Genomic DNA, 18,874 nt, shown 5'->3' with positions numbered 1-18,874 from the left:
TATAGTCCCAGGTCTACCAATAATTTTTTGACTAATCTGTATATGTTGCATGCGAATATGCTATAGTAATATGACGTAATATGATGACAGTGTGTGTATCCTCCCCTGTGTATCCTCCTGTGTACTGTAGTACCACCTCTCTAAGTATAGCTAAATTACAACTTTTCCTTGGGATCCATGTAGTTTTTGAGATCCTCCACAGGCACGGGCGCCTCGGTCATGCTCAGGCTGTTCTTGAACGCAGCATGGTCGATGATTGGCACGCTGTTGGGGATCTGGCCCTCGTCCTTGGTCACCTGGCTCTTGAGGTTGATCACCAGCTTGGACCGCAATTTGGATGCAGGGTCCACGTACCGGTCGTAGAACTCCACCAGGTCCGCCTTTTTCAGCGTCTTGATCTCCTCGGCGTCCTTAAAGTTCTGCTTGAAGTCATAGTAGCCACTAATGATCTGCGACCAGTAACGTGACGCCTCTTCACTGATGTTCTTGCGCTTCTCCAGCTTCTTGGCAACCACTGCAGCCACATGTTTGTCGAACTCAGCCTCGCTCATGTTTCGGATCATGGGGCCGAGAATTTCAATCAGATAATTTTCGATTCGAGACTCCAGGTAAGAACACGTCTTTTCCGACTGGATCAGCACTCGGTAGAGAAGAGTGGTTCGGGTCGACTTGATGCCGCTGAATACTACATAACCCAGCTGCTCCTTGGTTCGCAGCTGATTGAATGAAGGCTCCTGCCCAATCTGGGCAAGAACCTCCAGCAATGCCCGGGTTCGAATGTTGCTAAACTTGCCCACCTGCACCATGTAGTCGATCACAGAGTTGACGTTGGCTTTGTCCTCCAGATCGACGTCATAGTGGAAAGCCGAGCTGTCGGGCAGCAAGAAAGACCGGGGGTTAACCAGCTGAGAGGGAGACAGAGGAGCGGGCTTGAGGACGTTGCTGATGGTCTGCGAGATGCTGACCGCATCCTCCTTGGCAAGATTGCCTACCACCAGTGTCTCCACCTGTAGGTGACGCAGGAACTCGGGCACGAAGGAGATGATATCCTCCCGAGTCAGCTGCTCAATCTTCTCCCGCTTCTCCTGAACGGTCCAGGTATGGTCGTTCAGCAGGTACTGCGAGTGATGGGCCACTTGGGCATAGGGGACGTTATAGCCAAAGTTCTTGTATGTCTTGGACACAGTCTCCTTGACGATGTTGAACCGCGACTGGTCGACGTCGAAATTTTTGATCTTGAGCAGAATCCGCTCTAGCAGCGTCTCAAGCTTGTGGTTGTATCCGTTGAGGTCGATCTCCACGCCGTCTCGAGAGGCAAGCACGCCATACTTGAGTCCGGCAATCTCGGCGGCGTATGCAAACTCGAGCAGCAGGTCTGTGACAACCTCGATTAGTAGCGTAGTTTTAACGCTATTGAAGGGGTCGGCGTGACCAATGGGGTTCTTGAGTCTGATACGCACGGTTGCCTTGGGAACCAGAAAGGTGTCATCCCGCTTGTGCCACAGCCGCACGTAGTCTGTGTTTCGCAGCAGCGTGGGGTGAGTCTGGGGTTCCTTGGCTCGCTTGTCGGGCACAGAAAAGTCTGTGGGGATGAACTCGTTGGGCGCGGGAAGATGCAGGTCGGGGTTTCGACCAGCGCTCTTGACTCGTCGCATCCAGTCGGCATCAATCTTGTCGTTGGAGTACTGGGTGCCATACCACTTTTCGGTCTGGTTGAGACCCTCCAGCTCTTGGCCCACCAGAAAGATCTTGAAGTTGTCGGTGGTGAAGTGTCGGCCAAATGCCTGGATCACCTCAGGCGAGTACTTTCGGAACAGCGACGACGACAGCAGGTACTGTCGAGGCAGGTGGTTCTTCTGGAGCACAGTAGCAAGTCGCGAGGTGGTGGACGAAGGGTTCTCCTTTTGTCTAAACCGGAAGTTGGCAAGAGCCACGTCCCGCATCTCGTCGTAGATCCACTCCTGCACGGGCTCGTCTCGCAACATTCGCAGGTACTCGAAAATGTGCACGACCACATCCTTGTAGTGGTTCATACCGGCGTCGGTAAGCTCGCACGAGATTGTGAAGACGCCAGCCCCTCGACACACCTGCACGGCCCCACTGGAGCACGACGAGACCCACCCCTTGTTTTTGAGGAAGAAGAGAATGGATCCAGGGCCCTCATGCCCTACAAGATGGGAGTAGTAGTGGCCAGGGTGGGACTCCCAGTGTTCTCGAGTATCGGGCACGGGGAAGGTGACCTCGATGGACTTTGTGTCCATGATGGGCTTGGCCTTAACCAGGGTGCCGAGCTCGCCCTCGGTGAGCAGAGGGACACCGTAGTCCGGCAGAGTGGCGTTGGTGTTGACAACGGACGAGAGCTTCTCGACGACCCAGCTCTGGAGAGTGTCAAGGGACTCTCGACCCAAGATGACCAATTTCATGATGTTGGAGGAGTACGACGCCTTGTAGAACTTGAGCAGCTCTTCTCGCACGTCCATGCCTTTCTCCAGGGGCTCTGTGTGTAGGGTCTCGTAGTTTCCCGTGGAAAATCGATTATAAGGGTGGTCCGGGTTGGACAGAGACCGCTCGAGCTGGAAGAGACGCCACATGTCATTCTGCAGATTCTTTTTGTTTTCCGAGTCGACAGCCTGGATCTCTCGATCCTTGGCGGAGGCTGCGAACAGAGGGGCCACAAAGAACTGGGCGAATCGGTCGAATGCTCCCTCAAGGTACTCGTGTCCGACATCGAAGAAATAGTTGGTTTCCTCAGAGGCGGTGTAGGCGTTGGAGGAGCCCGAGTGCTCGGACAGGTAGGTGGAATAGTCGTTTTCCTCCGGGTACTTTTCTGTACCCATGAACAGCAGGTGCTCGCAAAAGTGGGCGAGACCCGGCAGGCCAACGGGATCGCTGAAGGACCCAACATTGACATCCATGGCTGCAGAGGCCCGATCGGCATCGGGATCGTGAATGAGAAGGGCCTCCAGACCGTTGGCCAGCGTGATGACTCGGTACTGTCGGTCGTCAGTCACGGGTTTGTCGACCGACGACTCGATGACCTGGAACGGAACGGTCATGTTGCACGGTGGGTATGATGGGGACAAGGAGGGGGTGGTTGCGTTATCTGGCGTTTGGGTGATGTAGGTCGGGGTGAGTAGGGCGAAGGAGAATGCTAAGATCCACTGAAGCCACGTGAGCATATACTGGTAGGAACACGCGGTTGGGGTTTTGTGTTTGACCGGTCCTCGTGACAACGAAGTACAAGTGAGAGGTGTATATGTGGATGTTGTGTTCTTGTGTAATGGGGAACCTTGGTGTTGAAATAGGGTTGTCACGGGGAGCCGAGTGTGATTGTGTGATGTGAGTTGTGTGAGGTGAGTCTATGTGGGATAAAGAGATTAGTGTATTAATAGAGCGACATTTTAATCTACCGACTTCAAGTACGATACTCGGAGTAGACCCCACCAAAGAAAAATTGTACTACAGACCTGATATATAATTATCGGGCACAAGGGTCTCGAAACAGGTCGTAAACCGCTTGCCAGACCGCAATAATATTCTGCCTCTTCTACAATTAGCTTGCTCACCCTCCTTGTCTCATGTAATGTACACCTTTGGATTTCGCAGCTCTGCTCCTCCACCACTACAAGTGGCTACGGCTCCTCGGTCACAGGTTCGCCACCAAACAACACGCAGGTTCATGGTTGCGCACGTTGCATAATAAGAGGGGACGCCAAACAATAGACTGGTGCTAAACCATTTAATGAGGCTTTGGGAGGGGGTGCTGTTCACAGGTGAAGTTGGACGCGCAACGGTTGTCAGCCCCAAAAAGCTCTCCTCGAATAATCACACGCACTCCCCTTTTTTGGACACCCCAACACGACTCCTCAGATATGATCATCGGCGTCCTTGTGCTGACATCTTGTTGTGACGTATGAATCGCTTAAAGATGCTGGCAGTCACATTCAATAATAAGATGTCTGACATGTCGCTGCAACGTTCTACAGTACCTGCCGAATTACTCTGTGCACAGCCTCTGTGGGCACTTTTCCTTCTCCTCTCGTACAAGCACTGGCGCAAGTACAAGTACGTAGGAGCTTGTTTAGGAAGGAGGGAAGACTGTCTGTCGGATCCAATATCGGCGTCTTTGTCACACCCTTTGCAAACCAAGCGAGATGAGATGTTTGAGAGGTAAAAATAGAAAAAGCAATGACACGCAGAGAACGATGCAAGCGGCTACTGGATCTGTCGGTGTCGACTCATACAACAAAACCGCCACCACAGTCAGACCAGTCATACGTCTATCATGCACTCGACGATGCGCACAGAGACTGATTACTCAGCGACACCAGCTAGGCCCGTAATGCCGATAACCCAAATCAAGATCAAACTTCGAATCCCACGAGGTTCTGAAAAATTAATTTAATTACCAACTTAGAGAGCACACGACAATGAACTTGCTCAGGAAGCTTGTCAGACCGCTGACGGGTGTGCCATGCCGACTGAGACACTATTCCAGCAGTCACTTGGGCTTCACAACGCCTCTGCCGGGCCCCAACGACCATGTTTATGTGGCTATGAGTGCTGGGGTGGACTCCTCCGTGACTGCTGCTTTGATGGCTGAGAGGTACAAGGGGAGAGTTACTGGAGTGTTTATGCGAAACTGGAGCCCCGACTCCAAATGTGCTGAAGCTGACTGGAACGATGTGCAGCAAGTCTGTGCTCATATCGACATCCCAGCCGTGAATCTCAGTCTGGAGAAGGAGTACTGGCTCGAGGTGTTTGAACCCATGCTCGAGAGATACAGACAGGGCCTGACGCCCAATCCGGACGTTAGTTGCAACAGATACATCAAGTTTGGTTCTCTCAAACACAGACTCAAGGATCGGCATGAAAACAGTGGCATGGAGGGAGACTGGTGGCTTGCCACAGGTCATTATGCTCGAGTCATGACAGACGAGTCTGGTACCCCTGGATTGTTCAGACCCAAGCATCTGGCGAAAGATCAGAGTTATTATCTTTCTTCAGTGAACTCCGACTCGCTCAGAAACGTCATGTTCCCCCTATCTGACTATCTCAAGCCGGAGATCAGAGAGATGGCCCACGCCTACAAACTTCACGTGGCGTCCAAACCTGACTCTCAGGGACTGTGTTTTGTGTCTCAGGACCAGCGCAAGTTTCGCGACTTTCTAAGCGATTACATTTCCACTACTCCTGGTAATGTGATTACTGAGGAGGGAGAAGTGGTCGGTCAGCATAACGGACTATGGAATGCTACTGTGGGCCAGAAGTCTGGAATCTGCCTTCCCCAGGGCAACCCCAAGTACCGTGGTTCGTGGTTCGTCAAGGAAAAGAACATTGACACCAATGAACTGGTTATTGTCAAGGGAGGAAACCATCCCAGCCTCTTTAGCTCGAACATCAAGGCTAAGTACTTTTCCTGGCTGGGTACCAAGCCAGCCGATTTGAGCGGAATGAATCTCACCATTCAATTCCGATCTCTCATGGAGCCCGTGGCCATTACAAATTTGGCTATTGAAGGAGAGGACATTGCAATTAGGACAGCCGTGCCAGTTCGGGCGGTTAGTCCTGGTCAAAACCTCGTGTTGTACCACGAGGATCGGGTTTTGGGCTGCGGAGTGATTGTCTAAAAGCCCCGGTACTCCACCACAATCCATATTTATATTGTACATAGTATTTATATATACCAGTCATTATTTTGACTCTTGACCGTCTGCTTGACTCGGGCTCGCTCAATAGACTCAACTAGCGCACATATCTCCAGTATAGATATAGATCCGTGAAAAGGGGCCATTTGAGAGACATTTTCGGCAGTCGATCCAGAGTCCATATATCTCCTGGTCGGTTTATTTGGTCGGAAACGTCTCAAACTGCCCTTTTCGGACTCCGTCAAAAGACTTACTTTTCAGGCCTATCAGCTATTGTGGATTTTTGGAGTGCACTTGTCAGACGGGGGTTCGATCCGCATCTGAGACGCCGGTTTGGCTTACGATTGCATGGTACGTGTGGTGGGTCTATATGGGATCCAGAGACGAACAGTATATAAGAACGTTTTGTAACCGGCATTTTTCAGCAGCCCCAGCCTGGTACACAACTGTGATTACCCTGATGATAGCCAATTGCAGGCCCTTGGTGCCCCACGTCTGGAGATTCGGTGTCCTCCGCAGCACGTGAGAGACCAACTCTAACCCTAAAAAAATGATTGATGAACAGCAGCAGCCCGTCTCCATATTTCGAGTTTGTCCTTAACGGCCAGTGCAACCATGACTTCCAACTCCATCAAGATTCTGTCCGGTGATATCAACCAGGGCTTGGCTGAGAAAGTTGCTGCTAGGTGAGTTTGTGCCGAGAAGACGGGATGAGTCAGCCGGTGAGCTCCGACAACGACAGTGTTACTCAAGTCACAAGACAGAAGAGGAGAGACACCGACACACCAGAAGATGCAAAGCGACACAGAAGACAGGTTTTATCGATTCCCGCTTTCATTATTGAACGGTTGCGGACTAATCTATACGGTCACCGAGAACGACATATGGGGAGCATGTGAATATAAGCAGTTCTTTGGCCTCGTGGACAGGTGAAGTTCAGTGTTCATGTGACGGCAATCTGTTTGCTGCACCCTTGTCCTCCGATTGCGAATTACTGTATCTGTTTCAGAATCATGCGTCTTGTTCCTCTTGCATGGCTCTCCGTTATTCTCTTCTGACCTGGCATAGATCGTTGAGCGTCCGTGACCTACAGCCACTCACTTCCTTGTGCTAACCCAGACTCGGCCTCCCCCTGGCCAAAATCAACATTTTCCGAGACTCCAACCGAGAAACTTCCATCACCATTGGAGAGTCGGTTCGAGACGAGGATGTGTACATCATCTGCCAGGTGGGCTGCGGCGAGGTCAATGACCGTATCTTGGAGATGCTAATCATGATCAACGCCTGCAAGACCGCCTCGGCCCGGCGAATCACCGCTGTTCTCCCCAACTTTGCCTACGCGCGTCAGGACCGAAAGGACAAGTCTCGAGCCCCCATCACCGCCAAGCTCATGGCCAACATGCTTCAGACTGCTGGATGCAACCATGTCATCACCATGGACCTGCATGCTTCTCAGATCCAGGGCTTCTTCGACGTACCTGTGGATAACCTCTACGCCGAGCCCTCGGTGGTCAACTACCTCAAGTCCGAGATCATGCATAACGTCAATGGCCAGCCCGGAGACCACACAAACACCATCATTGTGTCGCCGGATGCCGGTGGAGCCAAGCGAGCCGCTGCTCTTGCCGACCGTCTGGATCTCAACTTTGCTCTGATCCACAAGGAGCGAGCTCGAGCTAACGAGGTCAGCCGTATGGTGCTGGTTGGAGACGTCAAGGATAAGGTGTGTGTGCTTGTCGACGATATGGCCGATACTTGTGGTACTCTGGCCAAGGCTGCCGATACTCTATTTGAGCACGGCGCTATCAAGGTGATTGCCATTGTCACCCACGGCATTCTGTCTGGCCGAGCCATTGAGATCATCAACAACTCCAAGCTCGACCGAGTCGTGTGCACCAACACTCTGGATCTGCAAACCAAAATGGACCAGTGTCCCAAGCTCGGCATCATTGACATTTCCGGCGTGCTGGCAGAGAGTATCCGACGTCTTCACAACGGAGAGTCCGTCAGCTATTTGTTTAGAAACGTTCCTTTGTAGAGAATGTATTTATAGAAGAGTGAGTGAGGGGCCGGGCGGCACAAATACAGCTATTAGTTTAGTGGTCTTGCAACAATGAGTTAGGGTGGTCTATGCTTCATGCTGATCTAGAGGTACAGTATGGTTCATGTCTGATTTAAAAGCTTGCCTAAAGCGCATTGATGTTGATTTACATAGATCCAATTAAAGGCCATACTTGGTCTTGTCGAGATCGGCGAGAGAGGTGAGAATCTCGCCTTGGTTGCCAATGATCTCCTGGGCCTCGCCCTTCTTGAGCACGTTGAGAAGGCGCTGATCGGGCACCCAAATAACATGGGCCTCAGCAGCTCGTCCGGAAACAACGCCGGGAATGCCGTCCTCGAACACCAGCACCTCATTGGGCTTGATCTGGTCACCGGAGTGTCTCTGGTCGTTCAGAGACTTGAGAGCCACTTGCCAGATGTCGGGGTTGGGCTTGCCACGACCCTTGGGGATTCGCTCGTCATCTCCAACGACAATGTGGTCGCCAAAGAGCTCGAATCCGTGACCCAGGTGGGCGGTCTTCTTCTCAAAGTTTCCTCGGTGGGATGAGGTGGCCAGAGCAAAAGGAATGTCCTTCTCCTTGAGGTACTTCAGCAGCTCCAGAGCTCCGGGCATGAACTTGCAGGTCTGCCACTTTTCCGACTGACGAGCAGAGGTCATGGCGTAATACTCGTCGGGGTTGTAGGGCAATCCAGACCATTCAAGGAAGACTCGCGCGGCCTCAGGACCAGGTCGGCCCTGCAGGTCCTTCTTGATCTCCCAGGGAAGAGGACCTTTACCGTGTTCGGCTAAAATCTCGTTGGCAACATCGGTGTAGATCTGCTCAGAGTTGATGAGTAGACCATCCATGTCGAAGAGGCAAGCGCGGATGCTGTGTTAATCGAAGCTCTTTCATGGCCATTGTCGTTCGGTACTCACTTCATGGTCATTGTTGCTGATATGAAAGATGTTAACCGAGCTTGGCAATGGTGAAGTTTATCCATGCAGGGGATGCATATGCATATAAGTACTTGCATCAAGAGAGACTAACATGTGGATGTAACACATGCCAATAAATACCAGCTACAGTACCTACAAGTACACAACGATTGTACAAGGACTCGCTACCATATCCCTGCTTCACCCGAATCACCATATGCACATCCATTATATTATTATATATTACCATTATCCCATTAAAAGTCCTGGATTCGCAGAACAATTTTGCCCTTGACCTTTCGGCTCAGGAGCTGCTCAAAGGCGTCGTCGTACTTGGTCCAGGGATATACCGTGTCAATTCGCACCTTGATAGAGTTGGATGCGAAGCCAGCGTGAGCTTGGTTGATCCAGTCACCAGAGCCCTTGACATTGGCGGTGATGTATCTGAAACCTGAAGAGCCGGTCTGGAAAGCCAGCTTATGAGTCCAGCCTCCGTACCAATATGAAGCGGAGTCATATGTGGAGATGGACTTGGAAATGAGAGGAGAGGGACCATTGGAGCCGTGGACAACCGAGGCATTGACCTTGGGGGTATTGTAGTCTCCCACCAGGGTGACAAAGGCGGATCCCTCATTGTAGGGCTTGAGAAGCGACTTGGCCTTCGCCAGCACGTCTCCAGCTCCAGCACCTCCGGCGCAGTCGAGAATCACGTCAAATTTCTCGCCATTAGTGGAGTACGAGTTTGCAAACCGCACCCTGTGCTGGTCGTTGGTATCGTCTAGCTCCTGGTTGCCGACAATGTACTCAATGGCGTCTCCGACGTTTCCGGCAGCCTTGTAATCGATAACATGGTCAGCACCGAGATCACGTGCAATCTCCTCCGACTCGCCGCCGGCTGTGGTGCACACCACGTGCTTGGCTCGCAGGTGGTTCTTGGCCAGCTGGATGGCCATCTGGCCCACGGCTGTTCCTCCTCCCAGAATACAGACGTTGAGGGTCTGATCTCTAATCGCCTGCATTGGGCAATGTGACAGGCCCTCCCAGGCGGCTCCAAACACGAGTGGGAACGCTGCGGCCTCCTCGAAAGTCATGTTGTCGGGAATGTGGGTCATAGAGTACTTAGTCTTGTTGAGGTCAATAACAATGTGGGACGCAATGGTTCCCTGACTACCGTAGTGAAGTTTGAGACCACAGACGCGATCGCCAACCTTCCAGCCCTTTGACGCAGCTCCCTGGCCCAGATCGCTGATGATACCGGAGAAATCCTGGCCCAAGCCATGCTCTTCCTTGAGCCAAGTCTGGGGCTGCTTCCACACCTTGAGGTCCCATGGATTGAGTGAGGCCGCCTTCACCTCAATAAGTACCTCATTGGTCTTGAGGGGCAGAGGGATGGTGGAGAAGGTGAAGCCCTTGTTTCCCCCAGGTCGGCCAAAAGTCAGTTGCTTGATGTCCAGAGGCTTGGGGGTGTCGGGTAGAAGCCAATTTGCTAGGGTTTCCATCTTGTTGTGTTTGTGTGCGGTTTCTGTGGTTGGTGCTGTTGGTGCGGGTGATCGGGGTTACGCGATGTTTTTTTTTGCTCGAAAGGAGATCGGCTAGGGCCACCAGGCGGTCTTATAACTGCTTGTATTCCCCTGCAGCCGGTTTGCAGAAATGTCGCATTTGGATTTCATCAGGGTTTAAATTCGGAGTTAAGAAACCCGAGATATCTCTGCTGTTGGAGCGGGGGGCCAGGTGGGGATATTGGCGTCTGTGAGTGATATATGAGCTGTGTCTCGATTTCCAGCTTCTTACCACAGCCCTTGGACCGCCTCTAACTCCTGGCACGTTCCTTAGCTTGGCACCGTGCTCTAGCATCTCTTTTTAGTTTCACTTATCGTGCGGAATAGGCCTCTGTAGGCCGTAGTACAAATGTTTGAGGTGACACAAACCGAAGTTGAGCAGTAGTAGCCTCTCAGAACGTTCATTTTTCCATCTCAGCCTATGCCAGTACTTGTATATTGAGTATGTCTCCACCCGATTGACGTCAAACTTCAGCTCTCAGACAGTTGAGCTCTATTAGGGATTGCCTCGGGATGCGTGTCTGGACGTCTCAAGAGCGAGATGCTGGCGAAGACGGGAGAGTATCGTACTGTACATACCTGGTGCGTGAGATCGGGTGACCCATAGCGGTGCATACACCGTAGTGTGACTCTGCCTTCCAGAAGCTATAAACAACTCAATTATCAACTCTTCCCCCACCCTCTACTTGACTTGTACATCGTCCTTTCTCTCAAGGTTATCTCCGAACGGCTCACCAACGGCTGCGGCTGGTTTAATGAGGGTAACAGAATAGGAGAATGCGCTCGGTGAGATGTTCGGAGCCACGACATGGTATAATTGGCGTTATAGCTTCTCTCTGTAGTTTTCGTCGACAAATAACTCACTTGTATACCCTCTCTGTAGTGGACCTTGTCGCTAGACAAATGCCTCGAAGCTCCGAGAGACGCTGAATCGTAATTGTGAGCGTCCTAAATCGTATTCCTGATAACGGAAGGTGATCTGCGCAGAACAAGTTCGAAGAGAAGTATCTGTACACTTCTATAAGCAAGGAAGATCTAGGTAGCTGATAGACACAGACACCTAGTGGCGCTTACTATACAGCTGCCAGCATGGCAAGGGAACAAGTAAAGTGATGTCATCGTCCTATCCATCCTATTTTCTTCTTCAACCTTACGGTCGCGTGAATTCAACTATAAGACGAGTACTTGTAGCTATTCCCAATCGAGTGTGAGGAACAAATACAGATAAATACATGGACGCCGTGCTAACTAGAGTTGCATGTTTGCTTCTTTTTCCATTAGTGAATAAATAGATATGTGGACCAAGACACAACGATTGCTTCTTACCTTGTCACACGGATATGTGAGTAGTCCGCGTGACCTGAATGTATGTGTGTGTGTGTGTGTGTGTGTGTGTGTGTGTTTGAGAGTGTGTGGAGGGGGCCCATGACATATGTCGTAGAAGTCGTGACAGAACAGTTCATAGTGAGGGTGTCGTGTATGACAGTTTCCAGTCATAATCTGAATTTTGACTAGTGCTATAGAGCACCTCTTCGTCACGATTCTTCAAACTGCTCAAGGTCCTCGGGGTCGAAAATGACCTTGATCATGAGACTGCACGAGGGACAGACGGCTACCTCTTCGCCATCCTTGAGGTCGTCCAGGGCAATCTGGAACTTGTCGCCACACGGACAAGGATACGTTAAGATACCCTGATCCGCGTCGAAGATCATGTCTTCGATTTCGATTTCGTCGTAGAAAGACATGGGGTGCAAGTAACGAACGCCACAGGGGTAGCTGAAGACATCTGTTCGAAAATTTCAAATTGCGCATGTCAGAAGCACGATTACACGTAAAGAGGGTGTTGGGTTAGGGTTATAGGGGGCTTACTACGAGATGAGATACTCGCGGAAGGTATTAGATCGATCAGATATATTAGATAGTTGAGATATAAGACGGTACAAATAAGTAGTAGTGGTGGGTAGATAGATTGATATTTTGAGTATTTATGTACATGATTTTGGGGCCTGGCAGGTTTATAGAGACGAAAAAAAGGAAACCAACGAGGATGTGGTGGTGTCAAGGGGTGGGGGGCGACGATCATAGAATCATCGACGTCTAGTGGTGGAGACGGCTGTTATTTGTGTGTTGACGTATTTGTAGTGTGTACATAGCATCGAACCACGGATGCCCTCACGTCGTTTTAAAAACATCTGCTCATCCAATTTCACCTATTAAGTGCGCCGTCTCCCAGATTCGAACACACGACAATTTGAACCCTAATACTCAAACGTCCAAATTAACTCTGAGTCACACGTGACTTTGTGACTGCTTTCTGAAAAGGAAACTCGGAAACTCTGCTCCCACCTCTGACAAAAAATCAAACCTCCCACCAATTCTCAGCACTCCACGACAACCATGGGTATTTCTCGAGACTCCCGACACAAGCGATCCCACACCGGCGCCAAGCGTGTCTCCATCCACAAGAAGCGAAAGTTCGAGTGCGGTCGACAGGGTGCCGTCACCCGAATCGGCCCCAAGCGAATCCACACCGTCCGAACCCGTGGTGGTAACAAGAAGTTCCGAGCCATCCGAATCGAGACCGGCAACTTCTCCTGGGGCTCTGAGGGAACCACCCGAAAGACCCGAGTCCTCGGTGTCTCTTTCCACCCCTCCAACAACGAGCTTATCCGAACCAACACTCTGACCAAGTCTGCCATTGTCCAGATTGATGCCACTCCTTTCCGACAGTGGTACGAGTCCTACTACGGCAAGTCTCTCGGCAAGAAGAAGGCTGGCCAGGAGGAGCCCGTCATTGCTGAGGCTGACCAGGCTGCCGTTGCTGCCCGACAGGCTGATGCCAAGCTCGACCCTGCCGTCGAGGCTCAGTTCGGTGCTGGCCGACTCTACGCCTGCGTTTCTTCTCGACCCGGTCAGTCCGGCCGAGTTGACGGTTACGTTCTCGAGGGAGAGGAGCTTGCTTTCTACCTCAAGAAGATTGTCTCCAAGAAGTAGACACAAAACTAAAATGTATTATTGCACGTGAAAATGAACTGAGATGGGTTCAAATACCGCAGGTGTTTGTACGTTGTAGATAGTAGTACTTGTTGTTGTCTGTCGCCTGTGTATTGGTTGGGGTATCTACGGAAAGGTTTTGTGATAATGGGAATTAGTTGGTTTGGTCTTGGTTTAGAATCATCATTTGGTGAGTTCTTCGTGACCGTGTTTACTGGGTGAAAATATTTCAAATCAACTGTCCGGTGGGCTACACAACTTGTCGCAAATGGAGGCAAAACGACCTTTCCTATATGACTCTTTGGCACACTCTCTTGGAGGTCTTGACGATCTGTGTAATAGCGCTTTGCAGATTTATCTCTATATTAATTTGTTCAGGTGCATGGACGCCCCTACGGTGTCGTAATTACTGTATATATTGTAGCTACAAGAAGAGGCTTTGTGCTGTCCCAACTTGCTCCTGAGTGAATTGTGTTGTCCTTAACTGTCTTCTGATAATACAGTTAGTCAGACACAAGCTGCAATACTCGTACTGTAGAACACAGGCGTGGCTCGAGGCGACAATTGAACAAATATTATTCTCTCGGAGCACTTATGATCAGAATTGTAGGCAGCGAATACGAATCAACATGCAGTATGGTACTTGTTTCGAGAACTGGGTGGCATGCACCTCTTATGGTAGTTGGCATTACTTAGCTCACAGCTATTTAGACTGATACTTGAGCGATTGTTACAATGGCTCCAGCTTCCGCTATCGAACCACCCAAGCCACGTGATGCCCTCCTTAGTGATCATTTGAGTTGAAATTCTCTGTCATGACAAATCCACTCTAATACTGTTAACTTCACTGACCACGGACATAATTTCCTGGGTGTGTATCTCCGTTATCGACGGACTTTGCTAGCATGCATGGCGTGAGGTTGTGAAGTTTGTGCGAGCAGGAATCAGGACAACAATGACAATTGGGGAAATTGCGAAGATTTTTTGGCAGTAAAATGGCCAAAAGGGGTGTCGGACGGTGGGTTATTGGGTCGCAATCCTTTCCCTTTGTCCTTCTAACACCCCTTTCGCCCTACAAGTACCGGTACGCGCCTCCAACTGTCCGCCTAAGGTGAGCTATCTTCAAGCCGCCTGATAAACTTAATGGGCTTTGAAGCAGCAAACATGGATATATTTAAGGGATGGGGTGGGCCTTGATAGGCATTATATCACTGGCATCTACCATATCTACAACTATGCCTACCACCCTTGTTACTGGAGCTACCGGCTTTCTGGCAGGTCATTGTGTTGACCAACTGCTCAAGGCTGGTCATACCGTCATCGGAACTATTCGAAGCCCCCAGAAGGCCGAGCGACTGGCGGAGGCCTTTAAGAACGAGGTCGAGTCCGGCAAGTTCGAGCTTGAGACACTCAAGGACGTCCAGGATGAGGTCGAGTTCCAGGTCATCTTCGAGAAGCACCCTGAGATTGACTACATTCTGCACACGGCCTCGCCTTTTAACATGAAGGCTGAGGACCCCGAGAAAGATATGCTTCAGCCTGCCGTCAAAGGAACCACTGCTGTTCTGAAAATGGCCAAGACTCATGCTCCCAATGTGAAGAAGATTGTCATCACCTCTTCTTTGGCCGCCATCATGGACGTGTCCAAGTACAATGACCCTACTCACACTCTGACTGAGAAGGACTGGAACCCAATGACCCGAGAGCAGGCGGCTGAGAAAGGCAACCCCTTTGCCAACTACGTGGGATCCAAGCTGTATGCCGAGAAGGCAGGTCTGGAATTCCTGAACAACGAGAAACCTCACTTCTCCATCACCTGGATCAACCCCTCCTATATCTTCGGTCCCGGTATTGCCCTGGACATGTCTGCTCTCAACACCTCAAACGAGCTGATTGCTGCTGTTCTTCAGTCCAAGAAGGGCCAGAACCCCGAGGGCTCTGCGGGCTGGTTCGTCGACGTCCGAGACTGCGCTGAGGCTCACGTTATTGCTCTCAAGCCCGAGCTTGACCGAAGGAGACTGCTTCTGGGCACCAGTGCTTTCTGCACCCAAGACATCGAAGATATTGCCAACAAGATCCCCCAGCTGGAGGGTAATATCGCCACCGGAAACCCTGCCAACCGAGATAAGGAGCTCAAAACTGTTTGTCAGCTCGACTGCTCCGAGACGGATAAATTGCTAGGAATTAAGTGGATCCCTCTTCAGAAGAGTGTCACTGACTTTGCTGAGCAGTGGATTAAGTCTCAGTAGATGGGTGGTACAAAACTGAATGATATTAACGATTACTACACAGGTCACCAGTAAGTATCTCTGAATTGTACCCTATACAGACCATACTCCCTTCATTCTAATACCAAATCTGCTACTGGTGCACCTCCCACTATTAAATAAACATCTATGTTACGAATATATATATGCTGTCATATCACAGTATCACAGTATCACACCTCACATGGGAGGAAGAGGATTTCGACAAACAGGACACTGTAGTTTTCGGATCATCCAGTTGCTCATACAGTCCGTATGGAACACATGGCGGCACGGCGTGATCATGTATTGTCGTCTAGCCACGAGCTTCGCTGGGTCCATGTTGTTCTGCTCGTCCGACGTCTGCACCACAAGCTCGACGGGGTTCATGCAGATGCTGCAGTCAGTGTGTGCGTCTTCTAATGATCCATTGGCGGCGTTTTCAAACAACGCACCGTAACTGCCGCTCTCAATGTCATCCTGGCTGATGATAGGATGGTAGTCGTAGATGGGGGGCAGGATGTGCTGCGGCAAGATGAACCGAGGACCAAACTTGTGCTGGGCGTAAATGACAAACAGCTGAAGAGCAATCCATAGAGTAGCCAATGTTGGCAGAATCCGGTCAATTCGGTGTCTGAAAACATCGTCCTTAACCAGGCACACGTAGTAGAGAGGTAGCAGACGCGTAAAGGAACTGCCAATCATAAAGTACCACGCCAACGGAGCCTGCTGAGTGCCTCGGTATGCAGTTCTGTAGATTTGAGGCAGCCATAGCGACGCCATACCCAGAACAATCACGTACTCCATCACGTATCGTCGAGGAGCAGTCATTCCATAGGTTACTGTAGTAACGATGACAAACGCTAGCAGACAGAAGTAAAATCGTCCATAGAGTGCTGTGGAAACGTCTGCGTCGGACGGAATGAATGGGGTGGCTGCAGGCTGTGTTTCTGTCACTGGAAGAGTGTCATCCCCACCAGGGGTATTGTCTTGCGCGTTTCCTCCAGGAGTCTGGATGGCAGCAGGACGCGCAAATTCCTCGGGTATCTGCGACAGAGTGATGTTGAGCATGAACCGCAGTCCAAACAGCGATACGTAGGTGAAAGACACAAATGCAAGAGCCGTGAACTGCAACTGGGGCTGGGTTCGGTAAAGAATGGCCATGAGCGAAAACATGCACATGAATCCGTCCATCATGGACATAACTCCAATCGACCAGATGCTGACCCGAGAGCACAGAGAAGGGGTCGACGCCTTTTGCATCTGGAATGCCAGCAGCAGAGTGTTGATGATTCCAAGGAAGATGACAGCCACGACCACATGGTTCTGTTTCATCAAAGAGGCATTCCAAAGTAGGCCCTTTGCGTCTCCAACGGTCATTTTCTTGCCGCAATCAGGCGAGTACAACACTCCGCTCATTTGGAGTCTTGGGGGTCGCTTGTGAGGACGCCCCACTGGGTATTGAAGCTCTGACTCAATGTTTCGGAGGTCTATTCCGCTGTATTGATTAGCATCGACGGAATCTACGTGCAAAACACCAATGTACTCGCACGACGCAGCGGCCTCCTGCTCCATTTCCGACACAGGAACAGCCTGATCTGTGTCTCCAATAATCGACAGGTGCCGCTCAATGATGGGCATCATGGCCTCCTTGGTAGTGTTGAAGGCATCGTCGGTACTTTCACGTGATCGGTCGGCCGTTTGCATGATTTCCGCTAGCATGCCCGCTAGAGCCTCGTACCCCCAGAACTTTGCTGAGTGGGTTGTCATGATGACGTTTCCGGAGTGCTTGAAATGCAAGCCCCGGAGCACTACCGTGTGGAGTTCTGAGTCGGACTCCTGGCCCATTAGCTGGGCTGTACACGTGACCACGTTCACATCTGCAAACGCTTCCAGCTCCTTTGGCACAGTGTGGTTAGCAAAGTATGAGCTAAGAATGCGCTGATTAACGTAGCTGGGGATGGCATCAATGAAGTCGAGTTCAACTTTACCGTCAACGGCTGTGATGTTGCCATTTATCCGCTGTTCTCCCTCGTCGCCACCGTCGTCATCGGGGTCTATTGGTAGAGGAGTGATGCTAACGCTGTGGTTGTGAGGATGCCACGTCCAATTTTGTTGCGACACTGGCATGGGGATGTGGAGAAGTTTCTGTGTGTCGTTCGCGGGACCTGTCCAGTCGCCCCGCACAACGCCAGAAATGTTGCGCAGATACAGTCCCTTTTCGTTTTTCCAATATGAGCTGGCCTCGTTGAGAACGTCCTGTGGGAATAGCGACACCTTGTCTCCCTCGTCGCGACAGCCCAGCTGTTGTCGTTTGTCTCCCTTGCGCGGCTTTGTATAACCAAACGTGAACCCCGTCAGGTTGCCAAAGGTGTAGTCGTGAGCGTTGTGGTTTCGGAGCCGGTCTGCCTGGAACTTGTGGTTGGCAACAAGTTGCTCAAGTTGGCGTTTCTCCTTGCGGCTGAGGGGCGTGTAGCGGTTGCCCCCCGGCGACATGAGCAGCCCCATGAGCATGATAAACAGAATGATTCTGAATACCGATTCCATGGTGTTGTGGGGTTGCAAAGACTACAGTAGTGTTGAGCGCCGATGGACTGATGCGCGCTATGCGAGATAAGTCACGTGTTGGGGAATTGGAGGTGGATGTAGGAAGGTGTTCCAGAAGAGAAGGAATAAATTAAGGGCAGATGATGTTGTTTATATGAGCACTTTTACTTGATTTCCATGGTTATTAATCTGCCTTCTACACTATAGCCCCCAGTATATCACCGCCCAACATCTGCAGGGATGGTTTGTGACGTAATGCACCAATAGTGTTATTAATACGAAGGAGGCGAGCAACTTTGGGCGTTAACTATTCAGAGAGATCCAATCGATTTTCGTGGCGTATACCGTGTATATGTGATTCTCCGGGCTCAAAAATGCACAAGACTCATATAGTAGCTATGTTTTCTTGGTAGGATAATTAATAAATAGTTAACTATATAGTGGTGTCTTAGTTGACTTTACTGAAGTATCACTCATCTATGTTAGTTCAAAGTCTCATGGGAAATACAAATTTCTCATTTGTGTCAGCGTTAGGCAATCATTTCCTCTGTTCCTGGGATACAACCCCCGAGATCGGTACAGGTCTGTGATACGTTCATCCTTTGAAGCCTCGTGCTGTTGTCGATACTCACTCTTTTTGGCTGTGATGCGGAAAAAATTGGGCCTATCCGCTCTATATAAACCAGCTTGTCGCGGTAGGGTAAACATGCATCTTTTGCGTGCTTCTTTTTACGCCTAGGTATTTGGTACAGGTTATGACTTACATTACCGCGGTAAAATTGTTTCAGCTGCTCAACCCAGTGACTATGTTTCCATCTATCTCCCTCTTTTAGTATAGGCAACAACAGGGAAATAATTCGGCCATATATCTTATTATACTTAGTAAGCTCGGGTATCGACTGT

General features: G+C 50.5%; 9 protein-coding genes across 9 annotated transcripts; 4 read left to right on the top strand and 5 right to left on the bottom strand.

Moving 5' to 3' along the window:
* Positions 1 to 155: 155 nt before the first annotated feature.
* On the bottom strand, positions 156 to 3,179 carry YALI1_F32399g (uncharacterized protein; the record flags this gene model as incomplete). Its single annotated transcript, XM_505854.3, has 1 exon — positions 156 to 3,179. The coding sequence occupies one exon, from the start codon at positions 3,177 to 3,179 to the stop codon at positions 156 to 158; it is 3,024 nt and encodes a 1,007-aa protein (XP_505854.3).
* Positions 3,180 to 4,430: 1,251 nt separating this feature from the next.
* YALI1_F32387g (uncharacterized protein) lies at positions 4,431 to 5,630 on the top strand (the record flags this gene model as incomplete). Its single annotated transcript, XM_505853.3, has 1 exon — positions 4,431 to 5,630. The coding sequence occupies one exon, from the start codon at positions 4,431 to 4,433 to the stop codon at positions 5,628 to 5,630; it is 1,200 nt and encodes a 399-aa protein (XP_505853.1).
* Positions 5,631 to 6,263: 633 nt separating this feature from the next.
* Positions 6,264 to 7,686, top strand: YALI1_F32363g (uncharacterized protein; the record flags this gene model as incomplete). Its single annotated transcript, XM_505852.3, has 2 exons — positions 6,264 to 6,334; positions 6,768 to 7,686. The coding sequence occupies 2 exons, from the start codon at positions 6,264 to 6,266 to the stop codon at positions 7,684 to 7,686; spliced, it is 990 nt and encodes a 329-aa protein (XP_505852.1).
* Positions 7,687 to 7,869: 183 nt separating this feature from the next.
* Positions 7,870 to 8,842, bottom strand: YALI1_F32342g (uncharacterized protein; the record flags this gene model as incomplete). Its single annotated transcript, XM_505851.3, has 2 exons — positions 7,870 to 8,578; positions 8,757 to 8,842. 2 exons carry the CDS (start codon positions 8,840 to 8,842, stop codon positions 7,870 to 7,872), a joined length of 795 nt encoding a protein of 264 aa, XP_505851.3.
* A 40-nt stretch (positions 8,843 to 8,882) lies between these two features.
* YALI1_F32330g (uncharacterized protein) lies at positions 8,883 to 10,124 on the bottom strand (the record flags this gene model as incomplete). The annotated part of the gene is made up of 1 exon (XM_505850.3): positions 8,883 to 10,124. One exon carries the CDS (start codon positions 10,122 to 10,124, stop codon positions 8,883 to 8,885), a length of 1,242 nt encoding a protein of 413 aa, XP_505850.1.
* A 1,595-nt stretch (positions 10,125 to 11,719) lies between these two features.
* YALI1_F32312g (uncharacterized protein) lies at positions 11,720 to 11,929 on the bottom strand (the record flags this gene model as incomplete). Its single annotated transcript, XM_505849.1, has 1 exon — positions 11,720 to 11,929. One exon carries the CDS (start codon positions 11,927 to 11,929, stop codon positions 11,720 to 11,722), a length of 210 nt encoding a protein of 69 aa, XP_505849.1.
* Positions 11,930 to 12,581: 652 nt separating this feature from the next.
* Positions 12,582 to 13,178, top strand: YALI1_F32305g (40S ribosomal protein eS8; the record flags this gene model as incomplete). Its single annotated transcript, XM_505848.3, has 1 exon — positions 12,582 to 13,178. One exon carries the CDS (start codon positions 12,582 to 12,584, stop codon positions 13,176 to 13,178), a length of 597 nt encoding a protein of 198 aa, XP_505848.1.
* A 1,181-nt stretch (positions 13,179 to 14,359) lies between these two features.
* On the top strand, positions 14,360 to 15,427 carry YALI1_F32287g (uncharacterized protein; the record flags this gene model as incomplete). The annotated part of the gene is made up of 1 exon (XM_505847.2): positions 14,360 to 15,427. One exon carries the CDS (start codon positions 14,360 to 14,362, stop codon positions 15,425 to 15,427), a length of 1,068 nt encoding a protein of 355 aa, XP_505847.2.
* A 198-nt stretch (positions 15,428 to 15,625) lies between these two features.
* On the bottom strand, positions 15,626 to 17,971 carry YALI1_F32251g (uncharacterized protein; the record flags this gene model as incomplete). Its single annotated transcript, XM_505846.3, has 1 exon — positions 15,626 to 17,971. One exon carries the CDS (start codon positions 17,969 to 17,971, stop codon positions 15,626 to 15,628), a length of 2,346 nt encoding a protein of 781 aa, XP_505846.3.
* Positions 17,972 to 18,874: the final 903 nt, after the last annotated feature.

This window comes from Yarrowia lipolytica, chromosome 1F (genome assembly GCF_001761485.1).
Source record: "Yarrowia lipolytica chromosome 1F, complete sequence".
NCBI lineage: Eukaryota > Fungi > Ascomycota > Dipodascomycetes > Dipodascales > Yarrowia > Yarrowia lipolytica.
Note: the sequence above shows the minus strand (reverse complement) of the source record. Positions and strands in the feature narration are given on the sequence as shown.